The sequence below is a fragment of the Plasmodium fragile genome (assembly GCF_000956335.1).
Source record: "Plasmodium fragile strain nilgiri unplaced genomic scaffold supercont1.1, whole genome shotgun sequence".
Taxonomy (NCBI): domain Eukaryota; phylum Apicomplexa; class Aconoidasida; order Haemosporida; family Plasmodiidae; genus Plasmodium; species Plasmodium fragile.
In genome coordinates, this window is record NW_012192581.1 from 349,221 (window position 1) to 374,549 (window position 25,329).

General features: G+C 40.7%; 4 protein-coding genes across 4 annotated transcripts; 2 read left to right on the forward strand and 2 right to left on the reverse strand.

Moving 5' to 3' along the window:
• Positions 1–761: 761 nt before the first annotated feature.
• On the forward strand, positions 762–5,616 carry AK88_00083 (uncharacterized protein; the record flags this gene model as incomplete). The annotated part of the gene is made up of 2 exons (XM_012477734.1): positions 762–5,277; positions 5,447–5,616. The coding sequence occupies 2 exons, from the start codon at positions 762–764 to the stop codon at positions 5,614–5,616; spliced, it is 4,686 nt and encodes a 1,561-aa protein (XP_012333157.1).
• Positions 5,617–6,710: 1,094 nt separating this feature from the next.
• AK88_00084 (uncharacterized protein) lies at positions 6,711–12,608 on the reverse strand (the record flags this gene model as incomplete). Its single annotated transcript, XM_012477735.1, has 1 exon — positions 6,711–12,608. The coding sequence occupies one exon, from the start codon at positions 12,606–12,608 to the stop codon at positions 6,711–6,713; it is 5,898 nt and encodes a 1,965-aa protein (XP_012333158.1).
• Positions 12,609–17,495: 4,887 nt separating this feature from the next.
• AK88_00085 (uncharacterized protein) lies at positions 17,496–22,187 on the reverse strand (the record flags this gene model as incomplete). The annotated part of the gene is made up of 2 exons (XM_012477736.1): positions 17,496–20,551; positions 20,675–22,187. 2 exons carry the CDS (start codon positions 22,185–22,187, stop codon positions 17,496–17,498), a joined length of 4,569 nt encoding a protein of 1,522 aa, XP_012333159.1.
• A 1,885-nt stretch (positions 22,188–24,072) lies between these two features.
• On the forward strand, positions 24,073–25,303 carry AK88_00086 (uncharacterized protein; the record flags this gene model as incomplete). The annotated part of the gene is made up of 2 exons (XM_012477737.1): positions 24,073–25,191; positions 25,283–25,303. 2 exons carry the CDS (start codon positions 24,073–24,075, stop codon positions 25,301–25,303), a joined length of 1,140 nt encoding a protein of 379 aa, XP_012333160.1.
• Between the last annotated feature and the right edge of the window lie 26 nt (positions 25,304–25,329).

The following is a 25,329-nucleotide window of genomic DNA, read 5'->3' on the forward strand; positions in this document are numbered from 1 at the left end:
ACCTTCATAGCCTGTCGAAACGGCACAGAAGATACTTATGGCGTGATTAGAAGTGCGTATGTAAGCTTATGCTCATGCAAAGGAGGACTTGTCATGTGCCTTCATGCACACCATCTGATCGCAGTTCGAAGCCCCTACAGACTATACCTGTCATCCCTCAGAGGAAGTCCAAGTCGTAGGAATTTAGGCCAACAAAATGGTGAAACACCTGTAATGCTTGGGGTGCGCCTTTGAACCACGTCCTTTTAACAGGCATGGTGAACATAAAGGAACTTAACAAATTTGTTTGCCTGCCCATAACCATTGCCCGGTCGTGGGTATTTATGTTTCGTATTCTGTAGCGTAGTAAAAGCCTACCTGTTGTTCTGTGTGTGCTTCAGTGCGTGCTTGTAAACTTCCCCCTTTTATTCGTGTTGTGAATCCCGTTTGGTGGTTTACAATGCTTAATTGTCTTCCCGTGGAGCATTTTGCTTCGCTGCACCGCACAGATCACTACACATTCACATTACGGATAAGCAGATTCGCCACTTGTCACACATGGCCCATCGATTGAACCGCAATTTTGTAAAAAAGGAGACGCGGCTGACCGTACGCCCCCCTTCAGAGACACATCATATGAAGGGGTGGGGGGGATTGAACTCTCATGCGATGCAAATAAATAAAAGTGAGCATGTGAGCACATCTACACCTACGTACACGCACGCGCACACCTTAACGAACATGAAAGGAAGGCAACAGCAGAAGAGCGAGCGAAGCAAAATATGTATGACAAGTTTTGGGACAAAATAAGTTTCGCTTCAGTTAATTTATTATCGAAGCTAAACTTTGGAGACAGTAAACAGGACCAAAAAAAATTAAAGGGCATAAAAAAGGGTAAGAAAAATGTGACGACACTTCCGTTGCTATTAAGAATAGAGGATGACACAAAGAGGAAAAAAAAAAAAAAAAAAATTCAGGATATCTACAAAAAGGAGCAGCCATTTCTATACTTGATCAAAAAAAACAAATACTCTCAAATAAAATTGCTTTTTAATGACATTGTTAAGACCTATACTGAGCAACAATTTCTGAGCGACTTGTCTTTAAATTTTTTGTGCAGACTATCTAGGACGGAAAAATGTGCCAGCATTTTGAGTGCGCGCGATGTTCACACGCTGCTGCTCATTTTGAGTCGGGAGTTTTTGGCCACACGTGATGGGGAGGCGAGCGTCCCGAGGGATGGTGAGCCTAGTGATGTGAAGGATGTCGCTGACCAAGGGGAGGACGAACCCCCCCTTGAAAACGACCGAGATGCGATAATTTTAAAAACCAGCTGCTACTTGTTGCGAAACTTATTTTTGAACATGGAGGGGTGCGATATGGTGGACGACTCCTTTGCAATTCTCTTTTTAACAAAATTGAATTACGTGATGGACATAAAAAATGACATTAGGAAGAAAGATCTTAGACATAACTACAGCTATTATTTCTACTACCTCCTCCTTTACTACTACCTCTACGTGTACAATAACACGAGGAAGTTGGTGTTGTTCCCCGGAGGCAGAATTTTTAAGTACTCATTTGGAGACACGAATGAGATGGCACTGGTTCATAAAAAGTACGACTCTATGAAAGACAGCTCCATGTACAATATGAAGAGGTATGGAATCTACACAGGGATCCACAACAGTATTGAAAAAGATAAAGATAAAAAAACGACAGATTATTTCAACAACAAAAAGTATGTCCATTTTTTAAAAAACAACTATTCCATAAATTTTGACTCCTTAAAGGAGAATACACATTTGTTCTTCAAATTTAATGATATGCTAAATGTGCATTTTATCACCAACATGGACAAACTGAAAATTTTACAATTGAGTTCTCATGAGTGTGTCATGAAAGGGAAGCCTCACGTGATGAGTGAATCGGTGAACAATTATTTGATGCTATGTTTGCGGCTTCTTTTTAAACTGAATAGTAAACAGGAAGGAGATAATTACACCCAAATGAAATGCAATAAGGGTGTGCCAAGCAACAGTAACGAAAATGCCAAGGCGGGAAAGAAAAACGACACGCATTTTTTCACATCGGAAAAGGAAAAAAATAAAAGAAGAAAAGTACCAACAAATTTATTATTAACAAATATTCACAACACAAAGAAGAGCCAAAAAAATAAATTAGTTTTAACGGAACTGTTGTACCAAGCAATTGATTATGTGACGTTAAATGAGGAGATGCCTCCGTCTAGCAGTAAAGCGAACAACAGCATTGTCGAAAATGGACTAAGTGAAATAGTTAATTGCCTTGAAAAGAAATTTAAATTGAAGTACGTAGGAAGCGCAAAGGATATGGAATACCCCTCACAAAGTGAAAGCAAAAAAAAATCAAAAAATGAAAAAAATGCTGACAGCGAAGAGAACATCCTATTTAACATCATCAACAGAGACAACAAATTACAAAATAAAAATAACTTAAACATAGAGACATTGCTGAAGAAGATAAATGATCTGCTCAACATCGGGAGGGACCCATCTGCCTACGTCGACTCAGGGCTCCACATTATCATCAGGAATATGTGTCTCAACAGGCTGAACTCGCTAAATATAGATTTTCTCTTCCTCATAAATTTGTACTCAAACAATAATTTTAAAAATAAGTTTTTTCATTACGATTCGAAGTTGGCGACCTCGCCGTGGATTAGCGAAAATGCCGACAAGAGTGACTACCCAGCCGAGCATCGCGAAAATGTCAGTGGAGATGCGGCCCCAGCGACGCCGATGGGAGCTCCCAATGAAGCGAAAACGGATGGGAAGACAGCGACAAAAGAGGGTGAGAAGCCTGATAGCCCTTCTTCGGTGAGCCTTCCAACCATGTACCTCCCAAGCCTTAATCTGTCCGCCCTGTACTCCCCGCTGACCAACAAAGCGGAGGACGAATCCGTCAAACCAGAAGCTAAAAGAAAATCGAAGAGCCGGACAAAAAAGAAGAATAAACACATCCATAAAGAGCTGTCACTATGCTTCAAAATCATTGCAAACACTTTCGCCTCCAAAGATCTTTGCTTCAATTCTTTTTCTGTCTTATATTTTATGTACAAAAATATATTAGATAATGTCGTGAGGATATCTTTTAATTTTACCTACTTTATTAGTGCGGAGTTTTTTTTTTTCAACGATAGTATGAATTTTCTCTCGCTTGTAAATTTGAAAAGGGAGCTAATTCCAAGTTCGGTGTACTTTGACAGCATAAGAGCATTTACCAACATCAAATCGCACTATAGGTATTTCCTTAGGTTCACAAGAAAGGAAGCGGAGAAGGAAGAGGTCAAGATTAGGAAGGAGCGCCCAATTCTCCTGTCCAGTTTGACCGGTGACACAGAGGAACATGTTCACATCGGTGGAGACACACACAGCGATGGAGATGAACAAAGAAGTGATGAGGGAATCCCCCAGAAGGAACACCAAAGAGTGAAAAATAAAAGAAAGAAAGAAGACACAGTACGCGGGGAGAGGGGAATAATCCCTCAACCGTGGCGCAACCCGTTCGATTTGTTTTTGGATAACGTGGATAATCTGCTGAAGGACACCACACTCAAGCAGAAACTAAATTCGAATGAATTCCTATGTGAATGCCCGACTCACCAAACTTACTATATGGCGAAGAAAAAAAAAAAAAAAAAAATGCTACTAGATGAGCATATGTACATGATTAGCAGCTACAATCATCATTTTTATAATTTGCATGATCGATTCTTGCCAATCTATGCGTATTCCAAAATGTGCCACATAGACAAGAAAAAGGAAAATCCCCTTGGAGAGGCACAACGATGGAAGAGAAAAAAAATGGAGAACCACACGATGGAAGCGAATGTAGCGGAGAAGCCATCACGGAAAAGGAAAAAGAAGAAGGTGGATATAGTGATGGTGCACGGGCTGAGGGGAAACGCCCTACGAACATGGAGGTTCTCCAATTTGTACCATAACAGCCCCAGTTATCGCTTCTATTACCGAAATAATAATTTGAAGAAGTACGAGAAGGTCGTTACGAATACACAGACGCACGGTGGTGACAGTGAGAATGAAAGCGATCATAGCACAGATGAGAGAAAAAATTATGTGTGGTCGTTCCTCGATATAAACGGAAAAAGGGAAGACAAAGATTACAGCCAATCATCCTTAGAAAAAAATGAACCAAAGGAAGAGGAGGACGAACTTTTTAGCGCCATAAATAGCAACACGGACAAATACAAAGAAAATCAAAACGTCTTTGTTTTTGACGAATCAAGTAAGGAAATAAGGGAGTGCATAAAAATACGATATAATTTTCGCGTTGTGGCTAACGAGGATTTAATTCACATGATGTTGTTAAATTATAAGTATAATCAAAACGTCTTTCCCATTTATTCGGACACCCGAATTGTTGACAAAAATATTTTTAAGTCCATTTTTTTGAAAAATAAGAAATTAAAAAATGATCTGGACTTTTACAGCGATTTGCTGTCCTATTTGTTGTGGCCCGTTTATTTGTTGTACCCTCGAAGTAAGCGCTCGAATATTTTCATTTTTAACTATCACACGCCGTTGTACCCTGATGGGAGCTACTACGTCAAACGGGGTCGCCAGAACGCGAAGGGGGACTGGGCGCAGCGAGAAAAAATGGAGAAAAGGGAAAACAGCGAGGAGGGAATGGCCGTAGAAGGCGGAGAGGGAAGTAGTGTAGGAACAAATGAGGAAAGCTACACCGAAAAAGAAGAAGAGAGGAACCGAGTGGGACTTCTCAACAGCTCGATTAACGGAGAAGATAAGGAGCAGGATAATCAAGGGTACACGTTTTACCATCTCAGCTCGCTTAATTACCTATTTACGAAAAAGGATGAAAACCACGAACAATATTTTAACAAAAAAAAATATTTTTACACAGACAGAATGAATATAGAGGAGTTGTCCATATTTCTTTTGAAAAAATTAAAAGGCATAAACATAGGAAGGCATAATGACATTATATTTGTGGCTCATTCCATGGGAGGGTTATTAACACAGTACGTGTTGCTAAAAAATGATGATATTTTCAGCAAGACCAAATATGTGTTTTTTTACGCTTCTCCCCATTTTGGCTCTCCCCTTTCCTCGACGGCTTTTTTGTTCAAAACATTTTTATCGCCCTATGTTTATGAGCTCAATGACTACGATTCCACTCTGAGCAACTTGCAGTATTCCTTTAGGGAAAGGATAAAGAACTCAACCGTCAAGGTTTATTCCTTCTCGGAGTCGGAGAAAACTCCTTTGCCATTTATAGGTATGAAAATGTAAATGGGGGGGGGTGTACAGCACCTCCATCTATGAAGCTTTGCACACCCATAGGGTTGGGTAACAACCCCGTACCCCACAAAAAAAAAAAAAAAAAAAAAAAAAAATGTGACTCTTCAGGTACACACGCGTGGTCATTTTCCTCGCCCTCCCTGCAGGTGTGCACACAATGATCGTCCCAAGCGTGAGCTCCTATTTGAACTACTCCAAAATGTTTACAATAATCAAGGACTGCAACCATCTCGAAATAAGTAAATTAAATAGCGAGGATGACGTAAAGTACCATTATTTGAATAAGGCAATAAGGGAAGTGCTGCGGGCGAAATAGGAGGGTGGACATGCGCACCCACTTCTTCATCACTTGTTAATACCCATATTAGTGTGCCCCTTTTTCCAGTTGTCTGCAGAATTGATGACTGCATGTGTGAAAATCGCCCCTTTTAATTTATCCATTTTATTTAATTTTTTTATATTTCTTCTTTTTTTTGTGTGTGTAAGCATTTAAAAGATTTATTAAATGATTTGTCTTAAAATTGCCCCTTTTTGTTAAATGTTTTGCATTTTATTTGCTGTCTTAATAATCCCATGTTTTTTTAAAAAAAAAAAAAAAACACCGTTGTGGTCTTTTGCACGTGGGACATTTTTCCCCTATCCATTTTTATTTTATTTTTTTTTTGTAAAATTTATTTTGACTTTTAAGAATTATTTGGCCAATTTTTCTTTTTTTCATTGATATTTCATGGGTGGGCAAATCGCGGCAGTGATGCCCAGCTAAACATGAATGTCAACATCAATGTGGTGTTAAACGCTACGTGCGTGTAAAGGCGAGCCTGCCCGGCGTACCTTACGGTTGTGTTGATGTGCCGTCGATACAAGAGCTATATAGCTGGATTTTATGGGCACAACGGGCTGGGAGGCATCCACAAAAAAATGTCCACATCGCATTGGGCGTATCAGCAACAGGGCCTTCATATGAATAATACAAAACGGGGAATGATAAAATAAACACGCACACAAAAAGAAAGTTCCCATACGGGGGAAGGGGAAAAAAACTCCTTTGCAAAAATGATTATCAAGTTACGAGCGCGTCTTATCAAAAGGTCCTACAAAACGGACGGAACAAAAACGAACTTAATTAGAAAATGAACGTTACAAATAATGTACAAGACTGCAGCATTTTTTTTGTGGTTTTTTTTTTATTTGCACACTGCATGTGTGGACATTCTTCCCAATTTAATTTACATTTTTTTTGAAGCATGGTAAGGTGAGGACAATCGACACGAGCAAAACGGGGATATACTCGTCTCACACGTACGGTTGTAACCTATGTGCATTATCCATATGCCTCGCCCGTGCTGCGAGAATGACCCTGCACAGGATGTATAATTTTGGAGGAAAAAATAAACTTTAATTCCCTATTTTTCACTGCTGCAATTCTGCAGGAGAATGTAAAGGGCTTTGATGATCTGCTTCATCTCCCTCTACCTCTTCTCCTTCTTCTGTTGATGCATTTTTTGTAAGATCATCAAATGCAGATTCACCCTGGCACCTGCCATTTGCATTGTTTCCATCTTCGTTAGGCCAATTTTGGTACTTCCCGCTGCCCAATATGCTACCCTTGGGGGGTGCACAGTGACCGTTCTGCCCTTGCTCCGTATCGTTGCTGTTGTAAAGCGGGCCATAATTCATTATGCCGTTATAGGGGTACTGATTGTGTGCGTAGCTTTGATCATTAGTGTAGCTCCCGTTGTGTACACCACTTTGGTTACCGTTATAATGATAGTCTCCGCCACACGGTTGGACATCACCAGATTGATCGGCATCACCATACTGTTCGGCGCCGATATACACCTGTCCGCCGCTATACATTTGGCCACATCCATACAATTGGCCAGCGTTAAACTGTTGCACATCACCATAGTAATAGTTGCCGCTATAATGGGGGGCCGCGGTATACGGCTGGACACTGTCACAATGGGGGTTGCCGTTATAGGGTTGCACAGCGTCACAGGGAAATGCACCACTATAGGGATATTCACCATCATAGGTGCATAGACCATCATAAGGGTAGTTGCTGCTATGGTGGTAGCTGATGCTGTAAGGATAGCTACTATAGGGGTAAATAACATACGCGCTGCTGCTGCTGTTGTAGGGGTGGCTATTGCTACACGCACCACCGCCATTACAGCATATGCAGTTGCTATACGGGTGCTGGTATGTGTACACCTGGTTGCTATAGTACCCCTGAGTGGAGCCATATGCCTGATGGTTCGCATAAATGTGGTGGCTGTAAACCTGGTTGGTACACACTTGATTCGTATAAATATGGTTGTTATAATTCCTATAGTTTTTAAAATGAGCATTGTTGGTTCTCCTTTCATAATTTTTGTGTGTGTTGTAGGGCAGGTGGGGGATTCTTTTTCTGTTTTCCCTGCCGTCGTTTTGGGAAACTTGCGTTTCGTGCAGGTTTTGATTTTCCCCGTGAGAGCCGCTACCGCCCACTGGCCCCCAACCGCTGTTATTGCCACTAAGGTCTTTCTCGTCACTAACGCCATGCCCACTGTTGTTGTTTCTGCTAAACGAACCAACAGGTGCATCCGATCTGTCCTTGTGTGCCATGTTCGATACGGACCAAGATCCACTGTTCCCATTCTGCACGAAGTTATCATCCGTATTAGACGGTGTGACAGAGCTTCTGTGGTGGCTACTACCCACTGCGACATTAGCTAAGGTGCATTTTCTCTCCTGCCTGATATTGTTCCCTTGCACGTTAACATATTGGTTTCCACAGGTGTGCATATTAGCCGTGTTGCTTCCCATATTTTGGACATTCAAAATTTGTTTTCTGTGCTGGTTCGAGCATGAATGCGATTTGGCCGATCTGTTATGTGGTGGATTGGTCGATCGTAGGGTTAGGTGTGGCACGGGACCGAACACGGACTGGCCGTTCGCACCCTCTGCGCTCGTGGAGTAGTTTGCTCGGTTGTTTCGGATGTTGGGACCGTCAGTCGTGTTGAACGCGTCATTCGTGTTCGTCGCTAGGTTCGGTGCCCCGATTGTCCTTCTATATGCATGCCCGGTTTCTGCTCCATAGGCTTCCTCTGTTGTCCGTCCACCTTGCACTGAAATGGACAACTCCGCGGGCACAACGCGCGTCTGGCTGGCCATATTCACGCTGTTCAGTTCCACATTCAAATAACTATAGCAGTTGTTTCGGTTCGAGTAAACATTACTTACGTTATAGTTGTAATAACTAAAGTTGTTCACCAGCGTGTTCAAGGGATATACAGGGGGGCCATACATCACATCGTTACTTGTAGTTCCGTTACTCTTATCATAGTTTTGCTTTGTTCTATGAATACCACTGTTGCAAGCGTTTCTGTAAGTTTCTTTAGGTCTGGGTAGAACATTCTGCATGTGGAGTGAATTATTCGCGTGGTTGTGGTTTGTATGGGAACATCTTTCTGCGTTTTCAAAATTTTGATTTGATGGATTCTGTTCTGGTATACTGTACGTGTTGTGAAATGAGCGATGTGAATTTTTGAAGGCGAAAATCCTATGCGGGATGTCATTGCAGTTCTTGTCTTCTCCTCTTGTCTTTACTCTACCGTTCGTCATCTGTTCTTCCCGTTTGTAGTGATTTCCAAGTTGGTTGTGGCCGGTAAATTTGTTGTGTTCTCCCGGTGCGTCCCCCTTTTTGTGCCTTGCCTGTGGGGTGCTGCCGCTGCCATTACCGCCGATCACACTTCCGTTCTGCGTGCACTCGTTATTGATTAGTTCCTCAGCCTTGTTCAAATAGCCTCTGTCACACTTTGCATAAGATGCCATGTTCCCGTCGACCCCATAGTTCACGACGCTTCTGTAGTGGTCCAAACCCTCAAAATTCTTTGCGTATCGATTTGCCATGTTAAACTTCTTATATTTGTAATTAAAATTCTTTGGGCAGTAGTTGTTAGATGTGCTCTGCGTGGGGTAGCTAGCCAATTTGCTCAGGAGCATATTCTTCTTTCCGTCGTTGTCCTTTCTGTCATTCTCCTTTCTGCACTGATTCTTCAGCATAAAAATGGAATTCCTCTGTATGTCATTTACACTTTTCTTGAAATTTCTAAATGAGCCATATCTTTCCCCTCCCCTTGGGAAATTATTTGCGTAGCGTCTCTGGATGATGTTTTCTCCACTGGTCACCTTGTTCGAACAATCATCCATTTCATTCGTGGGTCCGGTACACCTGTTTTCGTTTAGCGTTGGGCGTTCTTGTCCCTGATCGAGGTCTCTCGGTTTTCCCTTGCCTCCTTTGCCATTCGCATTCTTATCGCTATCCTCATCGCCATTTACGTCACGGTCCATATTTCCGTTCTCCTTTTTATCCCCTTCAAAGCTGCGGTGTGTCTTATGTCGCCTTTCTTGCGGATATTCTCCTACAGAGGCATTCCCTATCATCTCAACTCTTTCATACATTTTGCCGTCTTCCCTTTCTATGTCCACTTCGAGCAGGGCAGCCCCTTGGCTTTCACCCCCCATTTGACCATTGCTTTTGTCCTCCGCTTGCCCGCGACTCTCTTCCTGGTAGTCCTGGTTACACCTTCCATAGGACATATTTGGACTTCTGTTCCCAAACGACTCGGTCTCTACTTCGCTGCTACTTTTCCCAATTGACATGTATTGGCTGCTACTTCGCCCACTGGACATGTACTCGCTGCTATGATCCAGAACCTCAGTGAAAGTATCCTCCTTTTCCCCTCCATTCGCTACGTGCCTCAATATTTTGTAATCACCATTATTCCTATCACCACTATGCGACGATTTTCCAACAGGATGCTGTTCCTCATTCTGTCCCAACTCGATTTGTTCGTTCTTCATTTCTACGGATTCTGTTCTGTGAGTCAAATTTTGATTCTTCTGGGAAAGGAGCTCACCACACGGCGAGCTGCTTTTTCCTTCCTTTTGATTGTCCGCTCTTTGTTCTGTTTTGCTCGCCTCTATTGCGCCGATTCCTGTGTCGTTTCCCATGCCTCCTTCCATTACATCGTCCCTCTGTTCCTTTTTCGCATTTCCGTCACGCTCCACGCTGATACTACTGGTCGTGGCCGAAACTGCGTGAAGTAAACTTGGTGTGTCCTCATGGGATGCATTCTCCTTGTCTTCCTCTTCTCTCTCTTCTGTGTTGAAAATTTGTTCCTTCTTTGGATGTTCCCTCTGATTGGAATAATTAACATCGCCCACGTTTGCACTGCTACGATTGCTGCTCCTTGCCCCATCTGTCTTTTCCTTCCTCTCGCAAAAGGTCGACAAGGTATGAATTACCTTTTCCTGTTTTGTACAACTGTGAGCAGCACTGACATGGTAGACCTGGTTAATTTCGTTCGCACTTTCTCTTTTTTCTGTTGTGCACATTTGGTCAGCAAGTGTACTTCTCTTATGTCCAGATGTCGTTTGTTCATTTGAGTTTTGACCAGTATGTGTGGCCACACGAGTGTCCCTATGGTACCTGCTTCCGCTGCTGAAGGCGTTACTGAATTCATTGTGACCGTTCGTTTTATTCCAATTATTCCACTCACTCCTGTCGACATTCTCCTTTCTGCTTTTTCCACTGAGCATGTGCAAAATGTGGTGTGGAAATTCCCCCTTATTCTTCAAATCATGCAATGTGAATTTTGGACTGACGTTACTTTTTGGAGTGCATTTTTCAAATTCCGTTTTCCTGTAGTTTCTTTGTCTGAGTTCTGCCTGCCCATGTGCATGTCTACATTTGTCTCCAGATGGACATGTACCTTCCTTGTCAAAATATTTACACAGCTTTGTTTTAAAGTAATCTGGTGTTGCCCTCAATTCTGCCTCTCCATGAGCATATACACAATTAGGGTTCCTGCATTCATTTTTCAACCACAACTGGCAAATTTTAGTCTTCATTAAATTCATACAACTTCTTAAAGTATCAGTTGAGTGTGCATATGAGCAGTTATCTCCTTTTTGACACAGCCCTTTTTTTAAAAATGGACACAGCTTTATTCTGTAATACTGGTCTTGTATCTTTTCTTTCCCTTTTTTGTAGAAGCGATCCTTTGTATAGGTTGCAATTCTTATGCCTTGTTCCTTGTTACCCAAGGGGTGCACATAAGGGGGCACTACATGATGGTGTTGCACATTTGCAGTGTTCATACGTAGGTCGTTTTGAGCTTGTCCACTTGGTGAAATAAACGGAATGTGCGTTTGTGCTTTCTTCGAATTGGCGTCGACCTGCTGCTTCTTCTGGTGATGATTGCTTAATCCATTTGGGGGGGATACAATGTTCACATACCCATAGCTGCTACAACGATTGCAGTTGTTCGCACTGCTGTTAACACAATTAGCGACACTGTTCGTTCCTGTACTCGCGTGGTACATGTTCCTCAGGTCTACATGATCTGCACAGTTCTTTTCATACGGACAGTACTTATCAAAACTGGGGCTGTTGCTATTCTTGATAATCCTCTGGTGGATGGAGCTTGGCTCCAAATAGGGTCTATTAACATACGCAGGGTTATTTTCTCCGCTGTCTACATTCCCTTGTTTCTTCCTCTCAATGTTGTTAGCGGAAAGGCTTGTATATCTTTCGCTGTAATACTCATGATGTTTACATTCTACGACGTCATTTTTCCCTCTACCTCTACATTTTAAAAGTTTTTTATTTGTAAGGACACTATTTTCTTTCCTCTCATCATGGTGGCAACACACCTGATCCTGTGCGTCGTTTTGTTTTTCCCGTGCAGTATACTCCTTTGAAGAGATAGATATTTTCTTCGGTTCTGGTTTTACGTAAATGCTGCTGGTCGTTTGGTCTACGTTACTAGGGGTGCTGCAACTGGTGGGATTTTGATTTGAGAGGTTCGCTTGGTCTTGTTCCGAGATGGTTTCATTTGGGACTCCCTGTGTATCGGCATGCGGATCTGTTAGTCTCTCTCTTTTTCTCTTGCTCTTCTCCTCATGCTTCAGCTTCAGACCTCGTCTATCCGCCTCCCCTCTGGGTATCTCCCTTTCTGAAAACTCTGCGCCAACCATTTCTTCCATTTCTTCATGGCAGATTTTTCCCAAATCGTCCTTACCTTCATTTGCATCTTTATCAATTTTTTTCAAGTGCGTTTTTTTTTTATTCTTCACAAGCCCATTACGTTGCTTGCTTGGGGAAACACAGCCCGCTTTGTTTTCAGTGCACAAGCGGGGGTCTTTAACTGCATTTGATTCTTCTTGCTTCACCATTTTGCACTTACCTTTTTGATCATGTGTTTTGTCTGTCTGCGCCATATTGGGATTGCTATATGTGTCCAAGGTCTCCTCAGCCATGACGTTCTCTTTTGAGTAAAAACCGCTTCACCTGGTTTAGGCTCAAAAATGAGCAGCGGCACGCTGGCGCAGGATTGTGTGCGTGTAGGCAAGGTGCTCGCAAGGCTTGTGTATGCGTGTGTGTGCTGGCATGAAAAATGCCCTTGCATTGGTTGCGGAACGGTGCTACAGATCAGATATGCGCTGTGTACACACGGTTACTTTATGTATATATATATATGTATGTATGTATGTATGTTTACACATATTTATATACGCCTATATGTATGCTCACATGCATACGAGAATGGGTAGACGGGACAAAAATGCTCACACAGGCGAATCCTCAAAAGGCTTACAGTTAACGCTGTGTATAAAGCTGGGGATTAACATTGAAGCGAAAAAAAAAAAAAAAAAAAATGAACGCGAAATATGTGTACTAATACTCTACTATTGTGCTGGCAGATATACATGTGTGTGCCTCCAACAATACATACATATACTTACATACATATACTTACATACATATAAATACGCCCAGATACTCATACAAATACTAATACATACATTAATATACGTGTCCCTTTTCCCCTTCTTGTGTTCTCACTGCTTGTTGTTGCGCGATAGCGATTAAAACCGCAACGTTCGCCTATAGCACATAAATAGAGAAAACAAGCAACAGAATTAATCGAAAGGAGCGTACCTCCTGCAAAATGAAGAAGGGGAAAAAAAAAAAAAAAATGCACACACGTATGCACGCGCACGATACAACTAATTGCAAGCGGTGCCTTCTTTCAGGCATGACAAAAAATGACGCCCGAAGTGTCTACACATACGTATGTGCGTGCAAACATACACACATATCAATGTCCGCAAAACGTAGTGGCTACCTCGTGTTAGTATCACAAAAAAGAGGAAGTTTCTCTCTTGGGGAGGGGGATGTTCCCCTAGTTATTTCTGCGCGATTCGAAAATAAAATTCAAATGCGCGAAATGAAAAGGGGCTCATATGTGCGATGCTACGCTTACACGGGGGAGGAGGCGTTACAAAAATTGATGCCCAAAGGGTTAGAGACACAAAAATTGGATACGAGCAAGCAGTGCTTCTCTCTCTTCGTAATACAACTGCACCTTTGTCGCTCCTTTCAAGTGATGTCGTTAAAATGGGATTGTGCACGTGGGTATCTATATATGTTATATATGTGTACATATACGGAAGCTCCTAAACACGTAGAATGGTTGTGTAAATACAAATGCAGCTGACAAACAGATGTGCGTCAGGCTTGTTCTGGGGAGCTACTTCTCCTAAAAGTTTTAGGATGACAAATTAATTTGCACGTGTACGGTATAAAACTGAGGATCACTTTTTTTTTTTTTAATCTTTATATACGTAATTGGAAAATATGTATTATGCTCCTTAATTTCAATATATATGTCGTTGTCTATATGGATCACGCTGTTCAGACTACACTAAACATGTGACTTCAAACTCATCAGTGGGTGAGCCTGTGTAGGGCTGCACATATGCACGTATTGTCGGTTACTCCTTTACGGGCATAATACTGTTCGATCAAAATTTCGTGTTTCCCTTTTGTGCTCTCTGCAGCCACGTAGACACGTTAACTCGCACGCAGAGGAAAATTGCTTTTTCAGGTCGCACTAAGCAAAAGCATCCGCAGGGAGAGGCCCTCCCGAGAACGCCGCAAAGTAAACGGTGTACAAAATAAACGTGCGAGGGTTGTCCAATAAAATGATGTGCACGAACAATACAGAAATTTAGTTGAAACTTCTTTCAAGAAAGATCAAAATATGTATACGTTCGCGGTTGGCTGTCCCCTGTTTGGCTTTTTTTATATTCTGACGTGCTCCCTTATAGCAACATCAGGGCGTGTACACACAAAGGGAACAAATCTTTGCAAAGTTGTATAAGAATATGTATTCCACAGATTGCCCATACAACGCGTATTTTTTATTAAAAAAAAAATATATATATATATATACTTCATACAAATGTGTTGTATGCATATAATAATCCCCAGCATTGTCAGGGTACCTTTGCCAGAAACGTTTATTTTTCCTACAATGGACTTTTTTTTTTTTTTTTTGTTTCTGTTTTTTTCCTTGTGGCACTTGTTACATCTGTGTGCCTCTAAAAATGAGAATACACTCTGTTGAAGGGCTTAAAAAACAAAGTGGCAAAAAAAAAAAAAAATAATAACGTAAAAAGTGTACAATTGAGATAAAAATAAAATAATGAAATAAAAAAAAAATTGCTAAGGTCGTTAATTTTATCGTAGATGAGCAAAAATCATACAATTGTGTAACAAAACTGTGGAAGATCTGGTTGTGTGGGTAGCGTGTTCTGGGTGTAGAGGGAGTTACACCCCCTTGTTTGAAATGTAAAGTGGGCATGTGACGAATGAACAGGTGTGCACATAAATGTGTACTACATATACATGTAACGCACAAAGGGAGATAATTTATAGTGTACAAAAAGGTGCTATATTTTTTTTCATTGTGTAACAAAAAAAAAAAAAAAACGAAGGCTTCCAAGTACACTTAAGCGTACATGCGTACGTTACACACGCATAAGTATATTGTATACTGACATACGCAGTGCACAGGAAAACTATACATGTGTGTATTATTACGTTCATCCACGCTCATACATACATCTATGCAAAATAAAACGTTTCTATATGCACGTATGCTGCCGAAACCAAAGGGTTATTTCGTTTTCAGCTTCTTGGTAGTTTTACAACAGGTACAGAAGTTAGTGCAACTGTTATGTAGAGGCTTTCCATATTTACAGGGTATTTTTTTAATTATGGTGAAATTTGAATTTGAAAAAAAAAAAAAAAAAAAAGGGGAAATGAATTAAAGAAAAAAAGTGAATTTGTTTTAACTGTACATAGCAGAATGTTTCGTTCTATGTTCATCAGGAATTGGTGTTAACTTAACGGCGGTTGGTTGAGTGGGTGAGTAAAAAATATATATATATGAACAAGTGAACAAGGGAATAAATAAGAAGTCCAATAAACTATCAACTAATGGGGGAGATAACTGGCAGGTGAACGAGTGGGAGAAACGGTTGTGGCCAATTAACCTCTAAGTGCACGTAAAGCGAGGTAGAAGCGAAACAAGACCACATACAATTTGCCAGCCCACATGAACTTTGGGGACAGCCATTTGTGGCTTGCAATTTGCCCCCATGTGATGTATACCGCGGGGCGGGGCAAATACAAAAATGAAAAAAAAAAAAACAAAAAAAAAAAAGGCGAAAATAAGATGTTGCATGCTTCTGCCCATTTTTATCTCGCTACAAGGGAAGAAAATGAGAAGGCACCGCAAAGAAGTATCCGCACTATTTTTTGGGGGGTCTTATTTTTTTGTGTGCATTAATTTTGGTGGAGCCTACAATTGTTCTTCTCATGCTACATTATTTTTTTTTTATCTTTGCATTTGATCCATGTAAGTGCACATTACATTTTTGTTCGTGCATACGCATGACTACATTTTTTTTTTTTTTTTCCCTTTTGGCAGCCTTGTAGAACAAATCTTTGATAGTGCGTAAACGGGGGAGCAGAACATTTTGCCGCTAAAAATAACATGCTTTCGGGAGAGCCTTACCACCCCCGCCATTGAGCATTTGTGCACTTTGGTGAGTATTTTCAAAAAGTTTGAAGAACATTTGTGGGTGCCATCTTTTGGCGATCCTTGTCAATTTTAAGCCCGTTTGCGCACATGTACCGGTATGCATGTGGATACGTGTGCTTTACGTGCATTGGAAATATACTCATTTATTTATGCGAGTATGCGCACGTGAAGAGGCACCGTTCCATAATTATTGCCACATGTTCCTGCAAAAAAAAAAAATAAATAATTAAGAATACTTATTGTAACGGAATTCCACTTTGGTATCACGTAGATAAGTGATGGGCGGATTGAGCGAGAGTCCCCACAGAGGAACTATTTTATGTGGGAGTGGACCAAATGAGGGTATGTAAAAGAGTGTTGTTTACTCCGCTGGCCAAACGCGTAAATGTGTAAACATGTATATTTATGTGTACATATATGGACTGCCAAATGTGCCTGCCCCCGCGCAGGGACGTGAACCATCTTTCACTTGTCAAATGTTGTTCTTTTTTCCGCGTCGCTTAAATTAGGAAAAAACGAAAAATGCGAATTTACACGCACGGCACAAGTGCAATTATGTTTGAATATGTCAGTGTGATATTTTAAAAGGCAAAATAGCCACGCCGTTTTGGGAAAAAGGGGGAAAAAAAAAGACTTTCCACATTTTGAAACAAATGTGCAAAACATACTGTTGTTCGTCATTTTTAAAAAGGTTAATTTTGAAAACGAAACTTCTTCTGTTGAAAGAAGTGCCTAAATGAGTTACAGTTTTTTTTCAAACAAAAATCAAAAAGGCTACTTGTTTTTGCGAAAATTGGGGTGTGTTAAAAAAGAGGCTAGAAAAAAAAAGGGAAAATTTCTAGCGTAGCAGGCATTAAGCTTCACGTTTATGCGTAGACCGTTATTCGTAACATCTTGCATGGGAACCCGCGCCCTGGTGTAGGCACAGGCCGTCGCAGAATGAATATGCCCCTACTACGCCAGCTTTGCCCGTTGTTTCTTCCCACTTCGCCAAAAGGGGAAACATATTCAATACGTGCATGGGCACGGAGTGGTGGTGTGAAACATTTTTGTTTCCCCTTGTTCATTTTTCCATTCCCTGCTTCACGCAAAAAACGCCATTACATTAGCACGCAAAACGAAAACAAACCGAGTTGGTCACATGTGGTGGTGGTGGTGGGGTCCCGAATAACGTAAAAAAAAAAAAAAATAAATAAATAACCGCACAAACGGATGAACGTGGTATTAGTTTGGTACTTCCACCCCTCCCACCTCACTTCATGTCAAACATGTTTTCCACCGACTTGATATTTAGCCGGATGGTCACATTTAGGCAGATTAGCTCATTTAGTAAATAGCGCAGAACATAAGGCACATAAACTATTTTACAGGAAACTCCACAAGACTTGCAAACGGCTATTTTGCTCTTACCACCAATGCTTCTTCCCTTAACCATTTCCCCACTACAGGTGAATTGCATAATTGGGGAAAGGATTAGTCCACACTGGGGACAAACAAAGCACTCATGTCCATCTGAGTTCATGAGAAACCTTTCATTAATTATAAAACTGCAACCGTGAGATATTAACCCATCTCGTTCCATTTCTCCTAATCTGATACCCCCATGTTTTCTCTTGCCCTTCAAGGGCTGATGTGTTAAGTTACAAACTGGTCCTGTTCGTCTGACTTGCGCCTTATCATAAGCCATATGTCGTAACCTTTGGTAATAAATGACGCCAAAGAAAATGTGCGCTTGGAGGGGTACCCCGTATATGCCACTGTACAGTAACTCCGTTCCATAATAATCGTAGCCCTTGTTTAGCAGCAGCTTTGCAAAGTAGTCAATTTTTTCGTCATATGTGATATTATTTTTTGCACTTTTTTGTGTTTCCCCGCCATTGGGAATATCATTTTTTTTTTCTTCATTATGGTCGTGACCAACAACATTCTGTGCAGGAGCGTGGGTACTACTACCTTCTTCGCTTTTATTTTTGCCTTGTTTATTCTTTTCGAGAAATCCCTTAACACCACAATTATCAATCCACTCGTTGTTGAAGCTTCTTTGCTGCGTGTATTTTCTAAACGGAGTAGCGTCAATTCTCTTGCCATAGATGCAGGCAGCCTTTCCACAAATGCTTTCGATAAGCATACCAATGGTCATACGTGAGGGGATACCATGAGGGTTGAAAATAACATCGGGGACAATTCCACTCTCCGAAAAAGGCATATCTTCATGTGGAAACAACCTCGAAACAACTCCCTTTTGTCCATGTCTTGATGCAAATTTATCTCCCACAAGAGGTGGTCTTGTCGTGCGTAATCGGATCATTGCAATTTGATTTCTCGCACTTTTGTAATTAGTTACACAGTCTACGTAATATTCTCCATGTGCTTTAAATTTCTCGTACACGGTTAGTCCGTTTCCTTTATTGATATAGGAGTATAGTGGATTCGACTCGACTATCTTCTGTTGAACGCGAGGCAAGCCGTCCTTATTTAACATCTTACCCATATGTTCGTACTGAAAGTTTATGTTACTCTGCCTAGCACTGTTACTGTTGGCGGCATTGTTCCCTGAATTGCTATTCATGTATCTTACATTATTTCCTAGTACAAAATCGCCACGGCCATGATTTTTCTCCAAGTCGATAATTTCCGTTTTGTAAATATGGGTCCTGAAAATACCTCTTTCTGCACTAGACTTGTTTATAATCAGTGCGTCTTCCATGTCGTATCCTGTGTACGCCAAAATGGCCACAACTGCATTGGTGCCACTAGGAAAATTATCTACCCCATATAGTTCGTAATCTCTTGTGACGACTAGCGGTAATTGTGGAGTAATCATCCTATATATTTTGTTCGAGAATGTATACATCATGTTTAAGCTTTGTATACCCATCGTCTGCTTCAACATTTGGCACTGGTAAATGTTACGCGGGCTTTGGTTGTGGTCGGAAAAGGGGGTCAGGGATCCCAGGAAGGACAGGAAAGATGTCTCTTTCAGTTCCATGTATTCGAACTTTTGCGGCATTTGTTCGTAGATGTCGAGGTTTGCGTTTTCGTCGCTGTCTGTGTAGGAGGTGGGCGGTACGCTGTGGCGTGGTTTGCCATCACTTCTACCATCGCTTCCTTCCCCACATGAGTCCTCGCTAGAGTCATAGTTCGAGCTGCTTACGTAGTCGTTCTCGTCATCGGTGCGGTCTCCTTGGCCATCTGTATGGTCCCCCTCGTCACTTTCACCTTCTTCCAAAAGTTGCATCACCTTCTTGCTAATCGCTGATTCGGATACCCCGGGTCGTCCCTCCTCCACAGAACTGCAATTCTGCATAGCACTCCCCTTTGAGGAGGACGCCAATTTCTTCCTCCTGGTGTGAAGCAAATACTGCTCCTTTATGGTCATTTTTTGCTGGGTCCCTTTTTTGGAACCAACTAAACGTTCCTTCATCCTTAACATTTTTCTAGCTAAATTGTTCTTCTTAATATCTTCGTAATTTATAGCAATAGCTACGTAAGGTTGATAAGACGGGGAGATGTATTCTATGCATTTCATTTTTAAATTAAACAAGGGTCTGATCAATCTTCCGGGGAAGGTGTTAATTATTATGGAGTTCATGAGGAGGGGTTCATTCAAGTATGCATTGATTTCGAAGTAGGCTTTTAAATTGTATAGGTTATGATTTTTTGCATACTTTAATTTGTAAACAATTCTGCTGAAATCTTGTTCACTTATGTACGTTATAGGAACCGAGTCCACAACGATGGGGATAGTTTGGTCCTCATATATTGTAGGGATACCACTAGTATCATCCAGATTTACGTTAACTCCAATTTTTTTTAAGTACAATTTTATATTAAACTTGTGTGATTCGTTGGTAGCCGCATTGTGGATGTAACTAAACTGTGACAAATGATTTAGCAAACCACATGGGGAACCGTCAGGCGTATGGACAGGACATATGAACCCCCATGACTCCCCTAGTAATTTTCTTGGACTTAAAACTTTAACATCTTGAAAAAAACATCCTCTGTGTATTGCTCGAAAATTTGTAATAAATCGGAGACTGTTAATTTCGTCTGCTCCGATGACCCACCCGCTTTTTTGTTGGTACCCTATATTTTCTGAAGAAATATTTCCCGTCTTGAAAAAGAATATGATGGGCACGCTGAGCGTGGTGAAGGACTTTGCGATTTCTATGAAGAGCTGGTTGTCGTTGTACAGTTCCCGAATGTAGCTCTCGACGCTGCTAAAGAGCTTTTCCTTCTCTTCGATGAAGAGGGACTTGAGCTTTTTCACCGATTCGCTTTTATGGCTAATGGCGAGTTGGTTGCCTGAGAGGGGGGGGTGTGAAAAGAATTAGAAAATGTATAAGGAGTTCATCTTGCGTTGAGTAAGAAGTAGTCCAACTCTGGTTGCACGCGAGTGTGGACGCACATCGAATCGCCTCTACTCACCTGAATCTGCCGCCTTGACAACATCCGACTCATCGCCCTGCAGCGGTACCGAATTCAGGTGCCGCTCGTCCAGCTCGTCCATAACCATATTCTTGTAACGGAGGTAAATCTGCTTCACAATCACCTTAAAGGAGTCATATTTTTTTTCGTAAAATTTGTAAAAGTTCCTGGAATATCTGTAAGTTAAGCGGCTGAGGCAAGTCACTATTTGATCCTTGAGCAAATTTGACAGCAAATGGCTACACGTCGTGACTGCGTGGTTTTCGAGGGAATCCTTATTAATTCGAGCGATTAATTTAAATTTGCTAAGAATTAAGGTCTTAAACATCATACAAACAGTTTCAAATTTCTCTGAGTAGGTCTGGATGTGAGGTAGGATGACATACTTAAGAATTGTCTTGCCTTTTTTTTCATCAGATGCGATACTATAACGAAATATACCCCTCCTGAAATAGGAAGAGCTGCCTAGATATTTCAAATTATATTTTTCAAAAACTTCTTTTTCGCTTAGTCCATTTTTTATAAATATGGATTGGATATATTGCTCTATATACTTGACTGCATTTTCGTTTTTTATGCCCATTTTCATTTTACTGAATAAGTAACTTTTTTTCTTGATGGGACTTAGAAGTAACAGAATGACATGCAGAGGGGCTGTCAAGATGGAATTTTGATATCTGGCACCATAGGTAAAGAAATCAAATTTAGGACAAGACAAAAAGTTAACATAAACAGAATTATCATTTAGTAGACAATTCATATGCACTTTATTGTCCTCATTAAGTAGAATAGTGTTGTACTTTGGGTGAATTACATATCTAATCACTTTTAAGTGTCCTGAGATAACGAAGAATCCTCCTAATAGGCTTTCGTCTTCTCCTTTCTGGGGTAGCATTTTTTTATTTAAGCTACTTAGATTGCACAAATTTGACAACACCATCACAGGGATGTACCCTGCACTCACCGTAGTGCTGATTATTTCATCATTCGTTTTTTTGTTAATTTTTATAGTAATTTCTCCTTCATACGTTCTCGATGACATTTTGCATAAATAGGGATAGTCGTTTCTTGTTTCCCCCTTGTCGTTTTTCAACACGGGATTCTTTATTTTTATGTCACTTACATAAAACTTGATCGAATCTGTTGATTTTTTGTTAAAGTTTTGCGTAGCGTATGTGTTCATATGGGGGGAAAATTCCACCACAGGGATGCTCTCCGGCATATTTTTCAGGTACACATTGACGAAGGAGTTGTAGTCGTCTATATGAGACTGTATTAAAAATTTTGTGAAAATGTTGTACGTCCCGTTGATAAGCCTATCTACTTTGGGCTTCATGTTGGGGTACAGTGCCTCGATTATTTTCAGATGTAGCTTTATTTCCTCGTCAGTAATTTTTAAGTTTATTTTTTTCACATCCTCCGCTTCCCCAGCAGGGGCACAGCGTCCGTTATCCTTGTTCACGCGTGCAGGTACACCGAGCCTGCTGCTCACGCCCTGCTTATTCTGCAACATCTTTCGTTATGCTTTATTTATTTTTTTTTTACTATTACGTGGGTGTTCACTTATATACTCGCCGTTCCTCTCCTGCAAGGGGTCTTATCTGTGCAGTCCACCACAGACGCGCCCCTGTTCTTGCATCCACACGTGTACAAACCTGCTGAGGTATGCACGTTCCTATGCTGATGAACAACTTCGCCTACCACCCCCCTCTGTGTGAGCCATAAATAGTAACAATTCTCGAAATTCTATCCGTCAACGCGCTTTCATACTTTTTAGGGTTACTTCACAAAGCAGAATACGTTATAAAGTAGGTCTGAAATTTGTGATGCTCCTTTGGGGGGTGAACAGCATACAACAACAAACTATAGATTTTGCGCAGACATAAAAAAATGGGGAGAAAATATCGCCACGATGAAAACGTTTTACTGACCCCGTTGGTTTAACCAAAAACAGGGTGGCATTTATATTACGTGCAAAACAAAAATGGTCTTGCGCGGAAGGATTTACCAAAAGGCTCTCTTAAAGGGAAAGTTAAAAATGACCCTTTGGGTTGGTCAAGTTGGTCAGTTTTCTCCATCCGATGGAGCATCCACGGGATGTACAGAACGGGGGGAAACTGGCCAAACGTAAACCTGGCATAAAATGACGAAACATTTATAAAAAGATGTCGCTAAATGCACAGATCGGCCGATTAAAATGAAATTAATTCAAAGCTTTAAAAGGGGGCAACATCATACGCAATTAATGTACGTATTGTTCTTGCGTATTTTATTTTATTTATTTATTTTTGTTCTTGGGAAATTGCTTTTACAACAAATGGCATATTGGCATGAGCATGAAGAAATGTCCCAAAAAAAAAAAAATAATAAAATCTTCTATGGCTACACTATATACGTGGGGGGCAAATACTGTCCCGCGCCTCTTCTACGCCTACTGCGTTATTGGGCGCCCATTTTGGCGTTGCTTGTTTTTTTTTTTTTTTTTTTTTTTTTTTAATAAACTTGCGCATACGCGCACGGCGCCGTATATATAATCCATGTACAAGCGGGACCACACGTATAACCATTTGTTTTTATTGCATATATCACATTTATGTTTAGGTTTATATTTATCTTTTTTTTTTTTTTTTTTTCTTCCCGTTCTTGTATTAAAAGCTAGGCAGGCGCGAGAAGGATGGCACATTAAGCGAGCAAACACCAGTCTCCCTTTAACCGCACAAGTTAGGTATGTTTGCGAACCACGAACGTGTTGCTTGCTCTGAGTTTTAGCGATTACGATTTCCCCTTGCCGGAACCACAAAATACACGTAACCTTTTCATCGTGGGAGTGAAGTATACATTATTTTTTTTTCCGTCGAATTTGACCATACTACTTTTTATGTGCCAACCATCTTGGTTTCAGTTTGGTCCCCATTTCCCGCCCCACCGGATTTGCATATCGCACGGGCAACACAGACCGTATGTTTATGATGACGTACGTATGTATTTTGACCTATGTGCATTTTTAAGTGTTCCCTTTTCTTGGAGGGGATAGCATAAAGGTACTGTTTTTTTTTATTCACGCTGCTTTGACCAAAACAGCGTTAAGCACGTGAGCATTTCTTCGCACACCGTTTTAATCTTGCTGTTTGTTTTTTTTCCCTCATCATAGGGGAGGACATTTTATCATTGCTCCTCCCACGTGTCAATGATATTCATTCGCATGTGTTTAGGTATAGCCTTACATGCAACCACATTGGCATTTCTTGAATGACATAAAGGAATCCCTTTCTTTATCTTGAAGCAAACGTGTGTATTTTTGGCCGTCCAGTTAGTTATACAAACCTGGTTGGCGTAATCGCGTAATATATAGCTGATCGCAGTGTCACCCGATTAGTCGAACAACCCAGTAGGTGAAAATGACTGTGTTGAGCGCCGCCATAAGCACGAAGAGCAAGATTTTGGTTTCGCGGCAATTTCAGAACATCAGCAAATGTGACTTGGACTCTCTAACCATCCCGTTTCATAATCTGATCGAAAGAGAGAGGAGCGACCACACGTATATAGAAACGGACAAAGTAAGATATGTGTACCAGCCGCTGGATAGTATTTATATTTTCCTAATAACGAATATAAATTCTAACATAATAGAAGACTTGGAAATAATTAAAGTGCTTAGTCAGATTATTCAGGACCTATGTCAGGGGAACATCAACGAAAGTACAATTTTGAAGAAATGCTTTACTATCATATTCTACATTGATGAGTTGATAAAAAATGGAGTGCGCGAAATAGTAAACACGAATCAAATAAAAACGTATATAGAAATGGAATCACATGAAGAGAAATTGCAGACCATAATTAGGGAGAATAAAGAGAAGGAGGAAAAAGAGAGAAGGAAATTTATTGCTTCCAAGTTGGAAAAGAATAGACAAAAACAGGGCAAAACTGGTAGTAACAGTTTTCTCTCCAATGATATCATCACAAATGTGGATTTCAACACCAACATGGGTTATAACACCAATATGGGTTATAACGCCAATATGGGCTATAACGCTAATATGGGGTACAACAGCAACATGGGCTACAACAGCAACATGGGCTACAACAGCAACATGATGGACAATTTCCTATACAAGTCGGAGGAGCAGCACAGTGATATTATCCTTGATGAGAGCTTCAATTCATATAAAGGAATGCAAATAGCAGGCAAAAAAGAGCAAGTGAAAATTCTAAACGTAGTAGACAGTAACAAAATGCTCAACAAGCCAAACATCAATGTAAACGCCCTATTTGATAAACCCATCAACATAGTCATAAGTGAACATATTATATGTACTCTGAGCTCTGAAGGAACCCTTTGCGATTTGGACATTCAAGGAACCTTTAATATGCAAATAAATAATCACAAGTATTCAAAAGTTATTATAGAATTGGATAACGAGTATTCAGATAAAGCTAAGATACACCCCATATTGGACAAAAGTAAGTATAACTCTAATGTGCTGGAGTTGAAAGATAAGGGAAAGAATTTTCGGGTAAACACAACTTATCCTTTACTCAAGTGGAAAATAAATCACCTCAACGATTCGTACATACCACTTAACATTAGTTGTTGGCCATGTGAAGACAATGAAAGTACTCTCCTAAATTTAGAAATTGAAAATAAAAGAAAA